We start from the raw sequence: 21,634 nt of genomic DNA on the forward strand, positions 1-21,634 counted from the left end.
TCAGGGGTTTTTTAGGGGGGGTTGGGGGTTACTGTTTTAACTTCTTTCTGCAAGAAGGCCCTGTACCATAAACATTAATCAAACACTATATTCTGCCTTTTAGTCTTGAACAATTATGAGCACAGTTTTGTGATCTTTAGCCATATTTACTGATACTCAAAGGCAGATTCTATCTTGTTAGATTGTTATAAATGGGACCCCAGGGAATCGGCACACAGGCGGAGGCAGATGTGAGAGCGCCTTCTCAGAGCTCGGGTGTGCTTCAGTTTTCTACTGCTGAAATTATGAATATTTTGGAGAAAAATAACAACTTTAGATTCCTCTGCCAGATCATTACAAAAAGCTGTCCGTAGACTAAAAGAAAAAGTTCCATTTTGCTGAACTTAAGATTTTTTAAGGTAAACTGTTAAATTTCAAAGTGTGGTTTACATGTGCTGGCCACTTGCAGGCACAAAAGTTTCAGAGACAGGCACAGAAAAGGTTTCTGGTTATAAACCATTAACGAAAGAAACCCACAAATTCTATCTTGTTCTCTCTTAGTTAAATATATTGTTTCTGCTCTAGACCTGTTTCATAATACCATAAAATAGAGGCATGTTTCCGACACTAGATTTGAGAAGCTGTCACATTAAAGGTAAACTTTTAATCTGCTATAGACAAATAGCACACATTTTTATTTCCTGAGTAACAGCTCTGGAGAAATGTTTAAACAAGAATTTAAGAGCTTTGTGGTAAAGCCACATATAGGGGTCTCAGACAGCTACTGGGTTTGAGCTTCTTTTCTTTGTTGTCGTCCTCTTCTAATTCTTTAAATAACCTACTCAAAAGTAGACTTCTAGGAGCAGAGTAACCAAGATGCACGGTAAAGTGAACCTCTAGGCTTGCTTTTATTTCTAATTAATAAAAAAGAAATGTTTAAACTGAAACACAGGCTGAATTTCTAGCTATTCATCCCCATCTTTTTATTTTCTTGGGACCCACAATCGAATACTTTTAAGAAGTTAATTGTGTCACAATTAGTAACACATTAATCCTCCGATATTTTTAATAGCAACCCAAGTTTTTCCCCAAGGCACTTAAAAATGGCAGGCTCGGCTATACTCTCCTTTTTTTAAAACTCCCATGCACTTTCTTCTTTAAAAACCTCCCACATGCATTTCACTTGGTCTGAAAATACCAGCACAGATCTTAATCCTGCCAACGCTTACAGACATGCTTAACTTTCTGCACATCAGTAATCCCGCTGACTGCGAGAGGACCGTTGGCGTACCTACAGCTCAGCGCAGGCTAAGGACGAAATCCTGCCTTCACTAAAGCCAATGGCAAAACCCCCATTGACGTCAATAAGGTTATGCTTTGACATCCAGTTTGTTGCAGGATTGGGACCATCCTCGTTTCAAGGTACTTTCCCAAACTCCTGTTGGGTTTTTTCTCTCCTTTTTTCTTCTTGCTCTTTCTCCCCCTCAACTCCCACACTCACGCTTGTGGGGCCCCCATATTGAGACCACTTGAAAACTTCTGCCTTTCAAATCCCTCCACGAGGGAAACCCCCTCGCTGAGATGGGAAACATCCTTTGCAGGTAAAGCTGAAAGAAACTATTTTGCCCTGTTGCATGTGTTTGAGCAAACGAATTAAAACCCGGGAACTTGGGTTCCAAACGATGCCAAGAAGCAATCGTTAATATGAGCTGAAGTGAAACGGGAAGCTCCAGACGTTTAAAATTAGCTGTAGGGAAAAGAAAAAAAGAAAGGAGAAAATAAAAGCGGAGGGAAAGGATTTTTTATAATTTTACCGTAAAGTCGACTCGGTGCCGCTTGGACTGCATGGGGTTAAAATGAATTGGGGGGGGGATGCTGTACAGAGAGGGGTGAAAGCAATGCTGAAAAGCAGGGGAGGGGGAAGCAGCGGCAGCCGGCTCGGAAGCGCTGCAGTGCTGTGAAGAGCAGGCAGAAGTGAGCAAACCAGCTGAACCGCTTGCAGAATTAATCAGTAACAAAGAGGCTGGAGCTGTTGGCGGGCTTCAGCCCTTGAACCTGGACTCTGCTCTATAAATTTCAACTTGGAATGGCTCTCTACTTGTTGAAAGACAGGTTGGCTCCGGGCCAAGCCATAGGGGAAAAAAAAAAAAAAGGCCAAAACAAAAATTCCTTCTTGGTCAGGAAACTTCCCTTCAGTTTCTAACTCTTTTTATGAGCTAGTAATAGGGCACTCTAGAAAACGGGAAACGAAAAGCGGGTATTGAAAGGAAAAAATGAGCCGGGAGTTGGTTTAATAAAGAAAATAAAACAAGTAGGTGCTAAATTCAAATCTGGATTTTGCCTGCGTGCAAGTACATCAGCAATAATAGAAGACTTCAGAGCGCCTCGCCAATAATTCAAAGGAGACTTTTACAGTTACATTAGCTGGCTACAGGCTTGACTCTGAAAATAATAAATGTCTTAAAAGAAGAAGAGTGCTGTTTAATCCCTGTCTGCAGTCTCATCTTGTTCTCTCCTCCCCCACCACTCCACCTTGTTTAAATGACCATTACGAAAGCAGCATGGTATAAAAAACATGTAGAACCACCATTTATTCAGCAGCATCTCTTTTCTTTCTGATTTTTCCCCTCTTCAAACAGCGGCGCACGGGAGAACCGACACTCTCCTCAGCCCCTGCTCATTGCCAAGGCAGTTTCAGCGACAAATACCTTGCCGCCGCGGTGCTTTCCCAGCATGAGCAGACAAGGAGTGGGCTGGGGCAGAGTGAGGGGCTGGAGTGCGGAGCGGGGGGAGCTGTCAAAGTGGGAAGAAAGAAGGCAAACATCTATTCAGAGGCCAGATGCGCTGAGCAAGGTCAGCTGCAGAGACACAGCCCCTTGCAGCAGCTATGCAATTACATCCAAAGTCTGCACAGCACCAAGAGTCCCACAACCTGCATGCAAGGGCTGGTCCGGAGGATCTAGGGCAGCTGGAAGAAGGTGTATAAAGATTTTAATTGCTCTTCCGAGATGCTAAAGGGTAGATGAGATGCTCTTTAGCTAGAGCAGGGGGCTGATGCTCTATACCGCTTGCAAGAATACGTGCAGATAAAATACCCTAGTAAGAGTAGAGAGAGAAATATGGTAAGTGCCAGCTGTGATCAAAAGGTGAAATAAAATACCGAAATAAAATGCAGCCTAATGAGAGCATGGAGGACAGGGATACACAATCTCTTCACCAAAAGTGGCTGTTAAGGTAAATCAAATTAATCACTCCCACCTCCCTTCCTCCCTAAACTCCCTTCTTTTTAATGAAGGGGTTTACTCCTGTAAGGCTGAACGCTGTCCAAGGCTGCTGGACATTTAAAGCTATATACATAACAGGCCTGCGACAGACACGCATCCTGTACTTCCACTTTCCAAGAAAACTGCGTTCTGCTACTTGGTAGGTCTTTTCCATCTGCAGCTTTTATGACCCTGTCGAGGGACCGGTGAGCAGTGTCCCCCTTTTCTCACTCAAGAAATATGCTACCAAATGCCAGAAGAGCGAGTGAATTTAAAAGCTGTTGGGCTTAACAGTGGTTTGTGCTCATCGCGCTCGGATCTTTCTGCAAAGGCATACATGCAAAGAGGAAAAAACAGCAACCGCTAAGTAACCACTTCACATCTGCCATTTAGATTATTAAACTCCTTACAAGCGGTATCTACCCCACCTTCCCCACTACACACAAATATACACACACCCCCAAGCTCTCCAACGTGGCAACTAGGAGCCAAGACGGCTCTCCTCTCCCCGCTGCAGCAACCACATTCATTCCTGTTAAGGGGTTAACGATTCGTTTCCACTACTTCTCTCGAGAAAACCTACAATGAAAACATTGGCTCACGAAAGCGTTCTCACTGCCAGAATGCCACAGCGCGAGTGAAAAGTCCGTTTTGTTTTCATTACATCTCTGGGATTTCCGGCTTAACTCCTGAGCTTAGACACCAAATCCCTAGATACCCCACCCACCCACTTTTTCTTTTTTTTTTTTTTATAACATTTCTACTGCACGGCCCACCAATTACCATTTGGAGGGTGGGAGGGAACGGCGAGAAGGAACCATGCTGAAAAGGATGCTCTCCTCGGAGCGAGCACGCGCATCTCCCAAGCCGAGAGCTACCCAGTTTCTCCGGGCTTCCAGGGTTGTCCACTGAGAAACACAGTTTTATTTCTATACCTGACCTCCCTCTATTTCTCACCCTCCGGGCTCCCATCTTCCCACTCGACCATCGAAGCCAGCGCTGAAACTCAGCTCCAAATCTATGCCCTTTGAAGTTATGTGACATGACATAGAAATCCAAGCCTTTCTTGTACAGAAAGTATGATTACTTCACAGGGTTTTTTTCTCCAGTTATGATAGAAAAATGTTCCAATCTCCAAAAAACCCTAGAAAGGTTCAACCTTTATGTCACAGCCGATTTGGTCACTGTGTGTATAGGCAGCGCAGTTCAAACACAGGCTGAGAAAGAAAAACAATCTATGGAAAAGACATGAAGGGAGGCAGCCTCATGCTATAGCAGCACTTCTGTCCTGCTGAAGCAAAGGAACCATTTCTATGCCTTTATGTATTTATTCACTGTCAGAGAGGAACAGCAACTTTTTCTATCTATATGGGAGCTTTTCTGTTTTACAGTACTTCCACGCAACCGGCTTTCCTTCGGCTACATCCCAGTGCAAAATTCCCCTGCGAGCACACACAAACTCCTTTCTTGCAGTCAGTACTCCACTGAGCACAAGCCTATTGCTGTTAGTCACATCCAGACAAATGCCAAAGCAGTCTATAGCATGGTTGGGCACTACTTTTACTTTGCTCCTAACAGTTGCTCGCAAAGTTGTCAACAAAAATGAGTAATGACTGGCTGACCAGCCTTTTCATCATTTACCATTAGTGTTGTCTAAAAAATCTACCAATCTTTCCACGCTAATAATAATCAGAGAGATACACACGGTTTCTGGTCTCCCACACATGGCCCAAGTAATTTCACAAGAGGGCCCAAATAAAGGCATAAAAACACTTTGTTGGGTGACATTTTGACTGGGCTCTACCTCTGAGTAAGTCCAGAGTCCTTCCACTGAATTAAAAAAGGGTAACAGAAGTGCCAAGCTGGCACAAACAAGCAAGTTTTGCTCCTTAGGAGTGACTCCCGATACGCATCCACCCTGGAGCAAGAAGACTCTGGCCACGTGTACTGAATGATCTTCTTAAATCCCCTCTCACCAGCCAGCAAAATGGCACCTCTGTTGGAAAGGTTTTACCTAGCATTGCCACACGTAAAACCGAAGATGACTGTAACTAAAAGAGATTAGAGAGAAAATAACAGCAGCAAGCTCCCGTTTCGCAGTTCAGCACCCCATGCATTTGGGGGCAGGTCCCCGCTTGCACCGCCCAATCGATCTGGCATGGCACTGCTGGTTTCAGGGGAGTTACCCCAGGTGAAACTGGGGTGGAGTGGGGTGAGCCGGACCCCCCACCGCTCCTCCAGCACTGGCACCTGCCGTCCCGGCCTCGTGGGACTCCAGATAACCACATACAGGGTGCAGAAAATAACTTTGAAAAACAGGATGGTGACAGGAACAAAACAAAAAGCTAAAACCAGCAGGGAGAATCGAGGGCATATTCCTCAGCGGTTTTTTTAGTCTGCTTTTAAAACTCTGTGCAATTAATTTCTCACTTGACTCTCGGGGATGCTGGGAAGGCCTCGGTGCCTGGCGGGGCCAGACCCCAGGCAGGACACAGCTGGGAGGCAAGCTGAGACGGCAGTGGGGAGAGGGCGGCCGGTGGCCCCCAGAGCGGGACTGAGCAGAGGGCGCTGGAGCCCCGCCACATGGGTGCGGTGGAGTTCAAGCAAGGGGAAGAAAGGGTTTCGTAATCGGCAGGTTTCTCACCTTTAACTCTTGCTGGGATTAGCAGGGTGCTTACCAGTGCCTTGGCGAGAGACGCTGTGCAGCGCCAAGCAGCCGCAGCCCTGCCGTCCCTCACTGCCAGCTGGGGGGGGCATGCCGAGGATGGGGGGCTGCCAAGCCGCCACAGGATGCCCTCCGCACCAGCCCCCCTAAGAGCCCCCTAAAGGGGAGATCACATCACCTGGGGAGCCTCCACCTGACCTCACCGGCAGCCTTAAAACTTCAAGCCGTCAACGTTTCAGCAGCCCCTTATCATCCTTGAAGCTGCAGTGAGCCAGGGGAGAGCAGCTGCCACTGGAGGCCCCTCCTGTGGGCTAGGGGTGCCCTGTCCCCCAGAGGAGAGCCAGGCTCCCCTGATGTGCCCTCCATCCTGCCCTGGGCACAAGCAGGGCTCTGGGTGAGATCACCCGGCTTGTTTCTCTCTCCGCAACCCAAGTCAGGACCTCAGCCGAGGTCCTCAGGGGAAGGAGGTTTGCTTGTTAACCCTGCTGTCAGCAGAGCTGTGGCTGACACCTTCCGTGTGTGTGTCCCCCATGCTGCTCAGCCACACCAATTAGCAAAACACGTTGCTAAATAGCTGGTGAAGCTGCAGAGGAGGAGAAGGAGGAGGCCAGGTAACTCCTCTGCACTCAGGAAAAGCCTGGCAGACGCGAGGGAAGAAACAAGCCTGGAAAAGCCTCACGAAAAGGATTTCAGCTGCAACACGAGTTTCTCAGGCTCTGTTACCACACACTTCTGGAAGCCTCTTCTTCCCCACGTAGTGTTTTTCCTGGCCTGGCTTTGACAAGCCACTCCTGCAAGACCCACTGCCCTGGGGAGATGCTGGCAGCAGGACCCAGTGCCACAGTGGCCTCGGGAAGGGGATGGTCTCCGTGCCCCATGACGGCTCAGTGCCGCTCAGGACACCTCTTCCCAACCTGCCCAACATCGCTGCCACAGGCCTCGGGTTGTTTCAGCTCGCATTTTCCTCCCCTCACGTGTGAAGTCATCACGATGGCTGTCTGAGTCCTACAGTTAATATGGGTGCGCGGGTCCATAATGGTACATTGTAAGTGAATGTCTCAGGGTAGACAGCAATAATAATTAGCTGTCATGATTTGAAAAAAGGATAATCCATGCCATTGAGTTAACAATCACTCACACAACACACATGGATTTAACTAATCTTAATTTGGAGAAAAATAACAATTCTAAATATATCAAATAGCCTATTTCATGGCAACCTGCGGCGGTGTTTATCTCTGGCTTCCAGCACATGTGAGTTATTTAGTTTCTCTCACTGGCAGTTTTACCATTCAAAAGCCTGAAATGAACATTCATGGAGCAGGGGTTGCAGTTAAATCCTGCCTCTGACAGGGAGCCTTTTTTCATGATGCACATCTAGTTCAAGTACATAATGTATGGAGCCCAGCACTGGCGGCCGGGACAGGATGAACGAGGAATTCCAAACAACCCCCTCCCCTTTCCTAGCACCGTCTTTGCAGAAATTAACTACGCTGTCTTAATGAACCTCTGCTGCTGGTGTCGTTCTCTGTCCATGAGGGTACGCTGCCTGGAGCATGCAGACCAGCCAGTGAAGCTGGAGAAAGTCTGGTCCAAGCGGTGCCTGCCCCACCAAGACTCCCTCCTCTGCCAGGGTTCTCTGAAACCACCCAGCATTAAAAACAAGCCAACTGGTGCTTTTTCTTTAATCTGGATCATTTCAGAGAGCCATGTTGAAGAACAGCCTGGTGGCCCGCGAGCCCAGCAGGGCCATGAGGAGGACAGGAGATACCATCAGTCAAAGGACAGCGGGAGCCACCTCCCCAGGGCCTTTTTGCAGCCAGGACAGGTCACCCAGTTATGCCCAAGATCTGATAAATATGAAAGATAAAAAGAGGTATAAAATACAACCGTGGTCTAATTTTTTCCAAAATACCTGACAGCGGTGAAGTGAAAGAAGCCGTGACTGATAACTTCTAGCCAACTCATTGGCCTGGCTGTGTTTTGCTGTGCGACAATCTGGTACATCTATTCGATACTATCACACCCTCTGTACGAGAAGCAGAACTGATTTTCAAACAGCATAGCCAATTTGAAAAAAAAAACCTTTACAGGAAAAACTGCTGCTAAGCAAGTTACTTCCCCCCAGTGCCAGCTAACATGCCACCACACACCTTACGGACAGTGGTAACTAAGTGAAAGTGCCTTGAAAAGCATGGATTTGCAAGTTATCAATCAGGGAAACATGATAGACTTCATTATCAAAAGGTCTTTAAAAGCTGATTGCGGACATAAAGGTGCCTTTGTCTTTATTGATATCTAGAAATGTCAGCTGGAGATCTGCATTGCATGCATGCAAATTCTTGCAGACTCCTGAGCTCTACCTGCCTCCCTCGAAGCGGCACAAGGTCTGTTACACGGTCAAGAGGCATTCAGTGACCAGACCAAGCAGAGTTACCAAGAAAGAAAGAAAGAAAGGCAAAAAGAAAGAGAGAAGGAAAGAACTCAGGACTCTGGAGCACCCTGTGCGAGGGTGAACGCTCCACACGGTGCTGCATCCCAACATCCTCACACCCAGAGGGAAGAGAGGTGCAACGGCAGAGCCAAGCTCAGCGCTTGATGTACCCTCGCTACGCTCAGCCATGGGAATCTGTAAGGTTTGGCGGTTTAATCACACCACAGAAGGCCACACAAATCATTTTGACCAAATAAGAAGGTCTACTAAAATAACACAAGATCAAGGAGAGGAGCTGAAACCTATTTGAGGGCAGCAGTGGTGGCAGCATATTTCAGGGAGCCAGAGTGGCGAGTGGGTGATTTCTGGTTTCCCTCTTCAAATATAAAGACTCAATTATCTTTGAACAGCTTGCTTTACACATGAATTGACACATTTATTTTACAATAAATAACTGAAAGTTATCTATGTTTCCTTTACTGTTAATCTACACAAAGAAATAATAAACAGAGCTTGTCTACAAAAATGCAACTACTGCAGTCCTCAGAATTCAATTAAGCTAAAATAATTAATGCTTCCACCATATTAAATTACTTTATACATTTGAGCCACTGAAGTTTTTTTATTCTTTAATCTTTTTTGCTTTTTTATTTAATAAAAAGAGCACGATTTGCTGTTAAAATGTAATGGTCTCCTTTAGCTGACACAGCATGTAGAGTGTTTTGTGCCTTTGATTAAAATAACATTTTAAATGCTTTGAACAAACATATCTCCCCATACTTCTAAGGGATTATTTTACATATTTCTTGGTGGAATAAAGAAATTCATTCTTCCTGTCTCTGTACAGAAAGGCTAAGAATATCTTTCGTCACATATAAAGTAAAAATACTGTAGGCTCATGCATTATTACCAAAAAAATAAAAAAATAAAGGGAGGGGGTGGCCGGGTGGGAGAAAGCTGCCTTAGAGATTAAGTTTCCCTTTTATGAAATCGTATTTAGTCTCTTTTTTTAACAAATCTAACAACAATGCTCTACAGCCGCTCACTGGGAAATACCTTTAATGTTAAATGCAGATTCTGATTTTCTTGGCTAATGCAGAAAGCCTTTCTATTGAAATATAAATAAGGGGTTTGGTATATCCCACTAAAGCCTTTCCAGTGAATGTCTTCTGTGGGTTTTTCATGGCTACCCTCCATGGCTGTAATGTGAGGCTTTTATCCTACTATTGAAAACTATCTGCTATTAAAAAAAACATGGAAGGACACTGCACCTTTTTATCTCGGAGCTGGGCTCCTAATTGAGAAAGCATTATTATTGCACTATTTAGTGGATGTCCCTATCTCCGTGCGCTGCTGAGAAAATGCCAGTCAAATGATAAACCCTTTTATTTTTCTCAATTCAAAATCTTTCCTACATATTTTCATTTGATATTCAGTTTAGTATGAAAGAGATTAGGTGCTCCAGATTGGCTTTTAATTTTTTTTAATGCCTTTTCCACATGTGAACATCCCCTTCACCCCCTCCCCCAGCAGACTTTCTGCAAGGCAAAAGCATTAGTTATATTGATGCTGACCCCCAGAAGCTGGGATGGGACGGCACCCTCTGCACTGGGTATAGCCATTGAAGTATTTCATTATGGACTGAACTTGGGCACAGATTAGTAAGAGATGAGATCTGGACTGCAACTACAGCGTAGGTCTCCTGGACCAACCTTACTAAGCACTGGGCACCCTCTGCAAGGGGCTGAGCACCATCAGCTTGCACAGAGGTCAACAGCTGTTGAGCGTGCTCGGCACCATTCAGGAGGCCTTCAGCAGACTGGAGGAAAAGGTCCTGGAAGGAATACTTCTCTTCTGCTCCCACCAAATGGGAAGGAAATCTACCTCTCAAAGCTGCTATACCATGAGGTAGTCATCTCTGCCAAGAAATGCATTCACAACTGCAAAAGGATGGGGAAAGTTGAAAAAGGATGGGGAAAGCTGAAAAAGGATGGGGAAAGCTGAAAAAGGTTGAGGAAAGGATGGGGTCAGGTCTTACAGTAGGGTTGTTTACAATGCTACAGCACAGGCTGCCACTGCTAATGCCCCCAAAGCTACCAGCTGCCCCATGCCAAGATGGTGACTCCTCCCAAAAAAGATTCCTAGAAGACAACAAGGTAGTCAATGGGTCGCATATGCCCTCTCCTAAGAGGAAGATCATCTGGAGATCTGAAGACTGCAGCAGTTCAAAGCCCACATCCTCATTTATATGATGGCCAAGCCCGTTAGAGACACTGGGGACTGACTCAGAGACCTCCAATGCTAAAAGCAGGAATCTCTTAAGCTTCAATTGTAAAGATAGGAGCCTCTCACAAGTCTTCTGGGGATCCCCTCATGGGAACATCTCTACTACAGGCCATCAGATCTGATCCCATAGGACAATTCCTAGAGAAATTGGCATAGTGGCAGCAAAGACAAATTGCCGCTGGTCTTCTGTATGGGATACAGTCCATTTGAACAAAAAAGGCCCGTTTGAGGGGAGATCCTGCTGTGTAACATAAAACCCCTACTCACTAGCAAGGAGTGGAGCCGTCCTTTCACCACTGCAGAGGAACACACTGCTGCAGAGGGGAGAAATGCTCTGCACAACGGATGCAGCCCCACGCCGGGTGCTCTGCAGGAACTGCTGCACAGCAGCTCGCCCAGGGGGATACCATCGCCCGCCTGCCCACCTCTGAGCAGGGGAGATCCTCTGAGTAAATGTTAACTGCACCACATATGAGAGTTTTAGAAAAAGAAATGCCTACAATTTCCTCACCCAGGCCAGCCTGTGCTCTTGTCTCTTCATTCAAAAGCCCCATTTGGGGCGTGCATGTGAACGGAGGTGTCACCCACCCAACTCCAGCCATCTGCAGGGACCCAGGACAGGCAGCACAGGCAGCAATGCAGACCAGGAAGCTGACATCTACCCCAGCGGAAGGAACAAGGCAAGGACTTAATGAACCCCGGCTTTAGCCCTCACAGACAAATCTTGTTTCCACTGCAGTCAGTGGGAAGATTTTTCCACTGACTTCAGGGAGGTCGAGATTTGGTCCTTCCTAGTGGGTCTGCATGTGACAAAGGGAATCTGAACTGGACTGAACTGAGCATCTCACCAAAGGCCCCTATCCCTCCGCCACCGCTACCTGCTTAAGGACGCTCCTGAAATGGTTTCTGACCCCAACTTTCTGCTTTTTCCTATGTGTACAGGCTGCGCCTTGGCTCTCCCGGGGGATCAAGAGGCTTGTCTCTCTGGGAGCTGGCCCTGCGCAGATAGCTACACTGAATTAAACGTGGGGTGGACAGCCCTGCTGAGCCCCGGGTAGCCATGAGGATCCTCCAGACTGATGGCTCCTATAAAGACCTGTTATTGAAGCCTCTGTTTCATGGCACTTTCTAGAGGGCTCTCGTTAAAAGATTACCTAGGCAGTTGATTGAGTGTAAAACATGCTGTACCTGCAATGTTCTCCTGCTTGGGGCAAATTCCTTTTGTAGGCGTGAGAAGACGGTCTTCTTCATCGGGTGTGACTTGGATCCCGATTTCCACTGGCTCTGACACTTTCCTGAGCTCGGCGCGTGAGGAGGGGGGAGGGCTGCTCTTATCCATGCTCTTTTCATAGCAGGCACCACCAGTGCCATTGCACTGTTTTCTCTTGTGCTCTATAAAAACCAAGATGTCTCCCAGCGGGAAGTTCATCTGACACTGTCCACAGGTTAACAAGTCGGGGTCTGTCCCGCCTGCGGCGATGCTGATGCCGCCTGGCTCTGTTATTGCCAGGCTCTCATCCTCGTCGGCGAGTGCCGGTTCCACATGGTCAGCCTCTGCTTTACATGGACAAGGAGAAAGAGGGAGGAAAGGGACGAGGGAAGAAGAGAAAGAGATTGCTTTGAATGTTCACAGACTCTGAAGGATGCATCACAAGAGGCCCAGCCTCCCCCCACCTCCCCAAAGAAGCCAAGCCTGATTAGATCTTTCTTTTATTTTTCAGCTTTTCTGCTCTCCCAGAATGATTTCAATATATTTTGCAACCAAGCCTGCCTGAAACAAAATGGAAAGGCTGACCTGGCATAGCTTTCCTGACAGCTCCTTCCCACTGCTGCCAGCTCTGCAAGGATATCAGCAAAGAGCCATTTTGCAAATGTTCAAGCCCCAAGTCACTTTCTGAAATAGTTCCTCTCTTTTTATCCCACCTTCTCATTCCCACCATATCTCCCAGCCATCTGGCCAAGGCCACATCCAGCAAATCCTATGCACCCGAATGTCTCCTCCTATTTCAGAGAGAGGGGGAAAAAGTGCTTGCGTGCTCCAAACAAGCCGGATCAGGCTCCACGTGGCGTACAAAATTAATACCACCTTGTCCCATTACAGAGATACCGGCAAGGTTAAACGACCACCCATTAGCACGAACTACAGCAAAATGTTTGCAAGAGTAAGGTAATCAGGATTCGGTCTCATGAAAAGTTAAGGGGTTTCAAAAGTGTGTACAGTGGAAAAGAGAATAAGGCACTTATTTAACATACTGGAATATTGGCTGAGCCTGAAATCTTCCACTCATTTTCCTGATGTCAAATACCCCTGCAGTTGCTATATAGGTTAATAAAAGTTTTTTGTTTAAAACTTGCCGACGGATGTGATGGATTTCATACCATTACCCCCAAAGACTGCGAAAACATTTCTGAGTGACCTGCATCAGTTTCTAAGAAATAAGTAACTTCTCATTTCACAATTAATAAAACATAGTGCATTTTTAATGGGTGTTTCGGAGATAATTCTTATATTATAAAATAATTATGGATCACAATCCCTTTTGGGGGCAAAATGTGTTTTTTGGTTTTTCTCTTTTTCTGCTGTGTAACTGCCAAATCATACAAACCTTGGTCTTTACTCGGGCAAAATTTCCACTGACTTTTGCATAAGGCTGTTTTGCCTCTGCAAGTACTATAGGATTTGGGCTAAACAAAACAGAGGAACTAACAGTATGTAAATCAGCGAGTGAGACCTCTAATCGAATCAGGATTAAAGGAATAAGAGGAAAAATGTTCTCTATTAGCCCAAGCGGTTTGCTTATGGATTTTCTGGGGAAAGCAAGTCACACAAATATCTCAAAGAAGTGAGACTGAGATAAACATATGTTATAATCCAGATCTGGATTCTCCTCCTGGCCGAAAATAAAAGGAGTTTTGTCCCACTCTTCACCAAATTGCAAAAAAAACACATAGGAAAGGGACAAGAGGCAGAAGGTGAAATGTATTACCTGACAACAAAAATGGTTGAGCCTTGAAAAAGGCAGTTTAGAAAAAGAATTGCCCCCATTTTCGCCTTGCAGAATAAATAATTGATCGGTGTATCTACCAGCTGTGTTACAAGTTGCATCAGAGCTCACTAACAGCAGCAGCACCAGCGGCAGCAGGAAAAGGACTGGGACCCCAGAGAAGTGCCCGAGCACGGACCATCCTGCTGGAGCGGACGATGGGCACGGGAAGGCTTTGGTTTCCTAACTCACACCAAGCTTACCAAACACACAGCACAATACTTGTTCTGAAAACCATTAATTACCTTTTTCCCCTTAATCTAAGTTTAAAAGGAGTTTGAAGACAACACTATGTAATTAATTCACCAATTTATGTCATGAAAAGATGCCTCCTTGCCTTAGTGAAAATGTAACCATAACCCTGCGCTGAACAGGGACTGCTGGGAAGGGAGCGGGTGCCTGCGAACAGTGTGTCATGATGCAAAAGGTAATTATTTAGTACTGCGGTTCCCTTTAATGATCTAACATTGAGCAATATTGTTTATATTGAAGAGAGCTTGCACCTTTAATTACCAATTACATATACATCATTTTAGAGCCAAAAGAAAAGGACTGTGAAAAGGGTCCTTTAGAAATGTGCGTGCTATTTCTAGGAAGAATTCCTATTAAGGGGGAGCAGAGTGTCAAAATATTAAAAAAAAAAAACCCCACACACAGAGGCACACACAGGCACGCAGATACACACGCGGGAGATGGGACAAAGAGCTGGAAAAGACAACACGAAAACAGGAACTGAACCAAGGGTCGTAAGGAAAAAAGGTGGCAGAGGGGGAAAATGTTTGTTAGTAGTTTCACCTAACATTCCTGTAAAGCCTTCAGATTAAAGTCTGTCTCTCAAATTACAAAGGCTGAATTTTGGCATTTTTATATATATATAACAAACAAAAAGAAAAGCACGGATCTCAACTTTATTATCTTTTTGGCGTGAGGTTTTGGGGGTTTTTTTTCCTGCTATTTAAATTGTGCTCTTCAGAAAACGTAGCAAAACTGCTATGTTTGATAAGGGTCCTGACCAGGCGTCTGTGGAAACATAAAGGAGGTTTAAACAGCTAAACTGTTGCGAATTCTTTCTTTTCAGTTCTACACTTCATTTGAATATTAGTTAAATCCACATATGCCTATTCACTTACACTCGCTCACTCTCTCTTTCCAAGGACTCTGCAATGGCACTTTTTAAAAATAACATCTGGTATTCCTTCGTATTTTGGCAGTCGTCACATTACCGAAAATCAGCTTTTCGTTTTCTTGGTACGCCGAGCCCTCATGATCAGTAGTAATTGGGTTTCAAACTATCAAAAGATTTTTTTTACTCGACTCTATTTCTGATTTGAGCTTAATAAATCATCAAGCATGACACCAGCCGTACACCCAACAATGCAGAAGCTATATTACATCCCCTTATTCGGGATGTGGAAAACAGACATAAAAGAATGAAAAACAAAATACTGAGTAGATCTTCACATGCATTTTATCCACGTCAATTTGCTTTTTTTTTTTACTTGGAATAAAAAAAAAAGGCTTCCTATTGACAACTCAATTAAGCCATTAAAAACCTACATTCAAGTAATATTACAGGAGAGATTTAAAACCCACAAAGGAAAAGAGAAAAAAGCCTGCAAGTCCAGCCCATAACGCATCAGGTCATGCCTGGTTAATACAACAGCCAAGATCTTTGGCTGTTTAAGGAGTCCTTTAATACCAGTGGGGCAATTTAGGCCAGTCTCAATCTAAAGTTCTGACTCCACTTGTGTCTGTGGGTTTCAAATGAGTCGCTTCATATTATTTGAATTTAACTCTGTGGTTTTATTGCTGTTTGTTGGTAGCTGGGTTTGGGGGGAGGAGGGTGTTTCCTCGCAAGTATTTATTTAAAATTAATTAATTTTTTTTTTAAAGAAGGAAAAATCAAGCCACACAAAAAAGGAGAATGGAAAACATCTCATCTCCCTTACGTGGGAAAAGGAAAAAAAAATGCAAACGAGCTATTTCCAGCCAGGACTCGTGCTCTGGTTCTTCCAGGTGTGTTAAGGTGTGCCCGGCATTTTCCCTGCACCCAGAGATTCCTCCAAAGAGGATTGCCTTGGCATTGCCTGCCGAGGGAGCACAGCGAGTCAGGGACGTGAGCTATCTATGGGGACGTGAGTGACACCATTGTTATCCAATGGCTTCATGAAATTAATGCAACTGGACAATCTAAATCATTTGCTTTACTTTGAAAAGCATTACACTTGCTGGCTGGACTCTAAGCAGCACCTCCAAGCTCTTTGGCTGCCTAGCACGCCAAAATACAGTGGACAAACTCCTTAATTCCATAGCGGCACTGTCGCAAAACCGCCAGCGCTCCTGCTTAGGCGTGGTGACATCATTAGAGCATATGTGCCCCATGCAAACAATACTCTCATGCCCAGTATTAAAGCAAATGCGCATGCTACCTACTTTCTGCCTGTCAGATGTCTCAAAATTGTACCCACTAATAGTGAAAAAGACTGCGTTACCAAAAATCATTTCCAAGGCCTCTAAAGACAAAACCGTGGATCCTTGTTCACGGGGTTTACATAAGGCTGGGTCCAGGCAGCAGTAATTTATTTTCTTGTATTTTTTTTGCACTGCAGAACCAAGGTAAGAAGGCATCTGAAAGTTGCCAACCTATTGTCTTCCCTATTTTTCCCGTCCCGCTGTATCAAAAGGAGGCAGAGAAAGGGGGAAGAGGGATCAGTTTGGTGCCGGGCCAAAGCGTTGCGTGTGAAACCTCCCCTCCGCAGTTGGTTTCTGCACAGATCGATAACGGGAGGGTTAAGGCGAGTGCTGCCAGTGCCTTCGCTGCAGATGGTGGGTGGGTGCCCTGCCTGTCCCAGCACCCCACTGCAGCCACTGCCCACCCTTGTGCCCACCTGGGGGGCGAAGCACAGGCTACCCCAGGGGCCAGCCAACTCTGGGACGAGCTGGGCCTGCCTGGGATCTGCCATGGGGCCACAGCTCCTGGCGCCCAGGCACGGGAAGCCTCCCACAAGCGTGCCGCAGCGCACCGAGCGTGCTGTTCTCCGCACACAGTCACTGCTGTTTTGAAGGCACATCCAGAAAGAGCTCAGCCTAGTTGGAGAGCGAGCACAAAGAAGTGACTTGCTTTTCAGGGTGTTGGCCCAAAGCAGGCCTGAAAATGATGTCCCTTCAATCAACACCCACATGTCACATTTACTGTAACATCAACACGCTTAACGGAAACAGCTCGGATCACACGCTCTCTAGCTGGGTTATCGCCGAGATCGATGTCAGGATCCTTGCTGCACAAAGACTAACGCTGCTTAAAGCGGGTGACGCGGCTTCTCGCCGTCGAAGTTTATCAATAACCTGTTTTCAGAGCCTCCCTGCAGCTCCCTGCAGCTGCAAGGTGCAGAGTTGAGCTTATGCCTACATATTGCATCAGCATTACACTCAGCGGTACTAGGCACTGCTTATCTGCCATCAATTTTTAATTTTTCTGAGGACCAAAAAACAATTGTTCAGAGTATTTTATATTTTTTTAAATAAAAGTCTGAGGATGAGATGGCCGAAAGAGGCAACTTGATCGGGAAGTCCCAGAAACACAGGGGCCTGCAGCTCTGCCTTACTTTCCGAGCGACTCTCAGGCATGTGCAAAGTGCACAAAGGCAGCCAGAGCAGTGGAGAACCTCCGCCGTGCCGTGCGTGGCCCCGGTGCAGCTGCCGAGCCGCCGCCGTCCCGTCATCCGCTGCCACGCTCCAGCCCGCCGTCCCCGCGTGCCAGACAGCAGCACCGTACGGCGGGGTGGTGGTGGCCGGGGCAGGCTGGCCACTGACACCTGCCTGCAGCAGCAGGATGGAGCCCACCGCCCCAGCACAGCCCACCAAGCCGCCCCCGCTGGGTACCGACAGCAAGGGGACCGGGACCCAGCGGTGGAGGGAGGGTGGAGGGAAATAACCTGTTTTCCTCCAATGCCTTAGCAAGCCCCACGCACATCTGTGAGTTAGAGGACTCTCCTGCAACGCCGGTACATCAGGCACCTTTTGCAGAAGTAGCCCGAATCTCTCAGAAAGCAGTTTAACCCTCTGCACACACCTGAGACGGAGCAAGCCCAAGCACCGCCACAAAGAGCCGGGCAACGCGTCAGGGTTTAGGGAAAAGAAGAAGGAAAATAACACAATAACCACGCCGGACCCAAACAGAACAAAAGCCAAGAATATCCAAGGATCTGCATGAATCTCCAACACTTGTCAGATGTTATTTCATCAGAAACTATGTACAGTGTTAAAGAAGGGAGTGGCGTGTCTCTTCTTAAGTAAACTATACGTTCATAAAAAAATATTTACTGCTTTTGAGAGCAGAAAATGCATAGGCTATTCTATAGACTGCAGAAGCTGTAAATCTCCGCAGATAAAATGGGATGTGATGATGTGATATAAAAGCATTCTTTGTTCCCCAGTGAATACATTTGTTTTATTTAAAACTCAACGACAACCAAGGAGAGAAAGGAACGCTCGGTGCCACAAAAGGAGAAGGAGCAGTATTTGGGTACAGGCTTTTAACTGGCGTAGAAAAGGATATTGGAAGAACAGATTCTTACCCAAGGATTTAAAAGGCATGATCAAATTTAAGTAATTAGTTTTGAACATGTATTAAACACACAACAGCTCTGTTCTTTTCTTAAATATCATGCTCAAAAGAGACTGTGTTTCTCAATTGTGTATGGCACACTGTTGCTCATATACAATTTTCTTAAGCCTTTTTTTTTTACTTTCATTGAAGCATATTCATTATAACATTCAGCGAATTTATGGCTTCTTCCAGTGGCTTAGTAAAAGGGGTCATAAAAAAGTTAAGTAAACCAGTGTGTTTTTTTCCTCTCCCTTAACTTTGGATTCCTTTTTTATACTGTGCTGTCTAGTGCTTAGTCTTTGGAAAGTACCTTGGGCATATCCAGCACACACACAAATTATCAGCTGCTCCAGGAAAAAAAAAAAGGAATTTCTTGCACTGAGGCAACTACACAAAAGACTTGCATATGTCAAAAATACAGAACCGAGTCCCTGTGAATGCTGCACCATTAATCAAATCCCCGATCTGGTGTCACTTTTGCCAGTAAAATGATGATATTCTTCTAACCCCCTTCTACTGGCGCGTGCCTGCAACGCATGAAGTGTGTCCCTCTGCTTTAATTTGCTTTCGAATAGCCTGCTTTAGGCATTTTTTATATATCCTTTGGAAAAAGAAAAAAAAAAAGAAGCTGCTACTTAAAGCTCCAGCAAGGGTCTACACTACCGAGCAAGCAACAGCTTTTCGGGAGGGAGGGCAGACAGCAAGCAAATTTAACTGATGTTCAGGAGCTGAACACACAACTGCCTCTGAGGCTGTAACAGTGGGTGCCGAGGAATGGTGTGCAGCCTGCCCAGATACATTTTAAGAAAGTAAATAAACACGAGAGAGGAAGGTGCTGTAGTAAGAGCAGCTGAATGAATCACGCATTTATCAATGCACACAGTTATTGATGTCTTTTCCCTCCCTCGTTAAAAAGATACATGTGTATAAATCCGTCTACAGCCAATACTGATGCTTCACCAAGCGCTTCTACAGTATCGCTAACTTTAAAGCAGGCGGTAACCCCCAGCCCCCGTCTATTTTTCCGCGTGCTTTCCCTGGAGGCTACCAAGGGGAGACCAAATTCAACAGACAACTGCAACACAACCCTGGAGAAACCGAACTGCAACCAAAAAGGAGGAAATGCTCTGGCGAGGAGACGGAGAGCCATTTTGGAGTAGCAGGTCTCCGCGGGGAGACTTTTCAACCAGGTTTCATCCTGGGGGAGTGGGACGGGTGGGAGGCAGAGGAGGGAGCGGGAGGAAGGGGAGCGTGGGTGTGTATGCGCTGGGTAGGCAGAGGCGACGGGGAGGAGGAGAGGGGGATCGTTGTTTCGCTTGGTAAAAGTTAACAGTGATGGAATGGAAGGAAAGCCACAACCAGCGAAGTTTGAGGATTCAGGAGGGGAGAAGGAAAGTTCTTCCCCGTGGCTGGGGAACACTAGCACCATCAGCGGCCCGGGCACTGTGCTTTTCAGCTTACCAGTCTGTTAAACGAGGTGGCTGCTGTCTATATGCTTCCAACTAGCTCGATTCAAACATTAAATGAAGTAGAGAAATCATCAGACAAATTGCTGGCCCTCTCTACCCAAGAGTGAAGGGTTTTTGTACAGCTGATGACAGCCCTGATCTTTTGTCTGACTTAATTTACTTCTCTTTCAGGTTAGAATAAAGCGCGCTTTCCTGTCACGGGATAACCTCCATCCACATATTGCGCCCTAAAAATAAGACGCTTGTGTTATGTTAACAATACCATAACTTGATGAATTTCTCAGGTTGGGTGAAATAACTGATCAAAGCTTCCCGTGTGTATGTCACAAAATTATATGTTTGGGCAAGAAAGCGTCCCGCTAAAGTCCGTCCACGATGCGCAAGCCGACTGCAGCAGAGAACAGCACAAGCCCAGCAGAGCAGCCTGTGAGCTCTCAGCAGCAACTTCTACTGATGTGATTTTGTGTTTATTTCTCTAGAAAAAAAAAAAATGCTTATTTTCATTTGCAGGAACTGCAGATTTTTTGCTGTAGGGACCTGAGGATCAAAGTACGGTAAACTATCTAATATCAAATCCTCTCGACAGGGATACATGTGGCTTTCTGACATGTAATCAACGCCAAATTATGTACGTGTATGTCTGCTTTATTGCTGTACACACCTTCTTCTAGAACTCCAGCTTCCTCGCTCTGTGTTTTTACATCCATTGGAACAAACAAACGGATCTCCGTGGGTTTTTCCCCCCCACGCACAGAGACTCGCTCATGTACAGGTATCATTACCCCGATCGCTATCTGACAACAACGAATTGAGAATTTAAACATTGTATGTTGACAATGAAAGGCATTGTTAAAAACTAATTTTAATTAAAAACGCCTGTCCTCCTGAAGCAATTAATCAGCCGTGATTTAGCTAAAAATAGATTTGTCTTGCTCACAGCCCCTCTCCGCTAGCGCTGTATAGATCTTCGCATGAAAATCAATAGTACAACTTTACACTGAAAACATTTTGCAGCAACGTTAAACCGCCTGAGCCGGCGGTTGTTTTTTCCGGGGGGAGACCACCCCAGCCAGCCGCGCCGGCAGGGCCGGAGCCATCCCTGCCATGACACAGGCTATGAGCTCCCCCCAGTCGTCAACACCCGCCACTTGCAGCCGGGGGCACAAGGCAGGCTTGCGAGGCAACTGAAAAAGCCAGCGAAGTTTATTTTGGAACGTATTTTCCATCAACAAACACCACAGAGCGCGAAGCAATCCAGGTAGAAAATGTGAAAGAGAAGCAAAAGTCTCGTGCGAGGCATTTTGTAAGGGCAAAGATTTGCTAGCAGCAAGCTCAGCCCCGGGAAGAGCCGCTGAAGAGGTGTCAACTGAAGTCGGTAACTGATATCAATAATTTGTACTACTTCTACGAGCGCACACTCCTCTAAGTCATAATTATTGTCAAATATGTCACAAGACAACCCTTTGTTCTGCAGAGAAACATACATTTTGCGCAAGACGAGGGCTCCAACCATTCCTATTAAAGGCAGCCAGGTTGTAGAATCTTGAAGACTTTTATTTCTCAATATTTAAATAAGCCTGACAAAATATGCTCTGCATCTGCCGACCAGCAAAAAAATGCAAAATGATTTCTCACCCGTTGTACATCTATTAAAGCCATTGAGCACATCAGTCAAAAACGACGAAACAACCTAGATCCACAATCTAGTCACCCTGCACCAGTTTTTAAAAATATTTTAAAAGATCAGAAACTATGAAAACATGCCAGTATTTTTTTTAGTCTTGTAAGTCCAGTACAAATATATTCAAATGAACGGCAACCTGGAAGTCGACAGCACACAGCCTTTTTTTTGTCCCCTGTCCTATTTAAAGCTAACACATGTAAT

General features: G+C 45.8%; 1 protein-coding gene across 1 annotated transcript in view; it reads right to left on the reverse strand.

Annotated features, from left to right (window-relative positions):
• BCL11B (B-cell CLL/lymphoma 11B) overlaps window positions 1-21,235 on the reverse strand; it is an 87,435-nt gene extending 66,200 nt beyond the window's left edge. Inside the window, exons 1-4 of the mRNA XM_019472451.1 lie at window positions 20,984-21,235; window positions 20,382-20,543; window positions 17,277-17,688; window positions 11,816-12,184 (exon numbers count right to left, since the gene is read on the reverse strand). Coding sequence (XP_019327996.1) covers window positions 11,816-12,184; window positions 17,277-17,688; window positions 20,382-20,543; window positions 20,984-21,235 — 1,195 coding nt within the window. The remainder of the gene's footprint in view (window positions 1-11,815; window positions 12,185-17,276; window positions 17,689-20,381; window positions 20,544-20,983) is intronic.
• Window positions 21,236-21,634: the final 399 nt, after the last annotated feature.

The sequence above is a fragment of the Aptenodytes forsteri genome, unplaced genomic scaffold (genome assembly GCF_000699145.1).
Source record: "Aptenodytes forsteri isolate BGI_AS27 unplaced genomic scaffold, ASM69914v1 Scaffold193, whole genome shotgun sequence".
Taxonomy (NCBI): Eukaryota; Metazoa; Chordata; class Aves; order Sphenisciformes; family Spheniscidae; genus Aptenodytes; species Aptenodytes forsteri.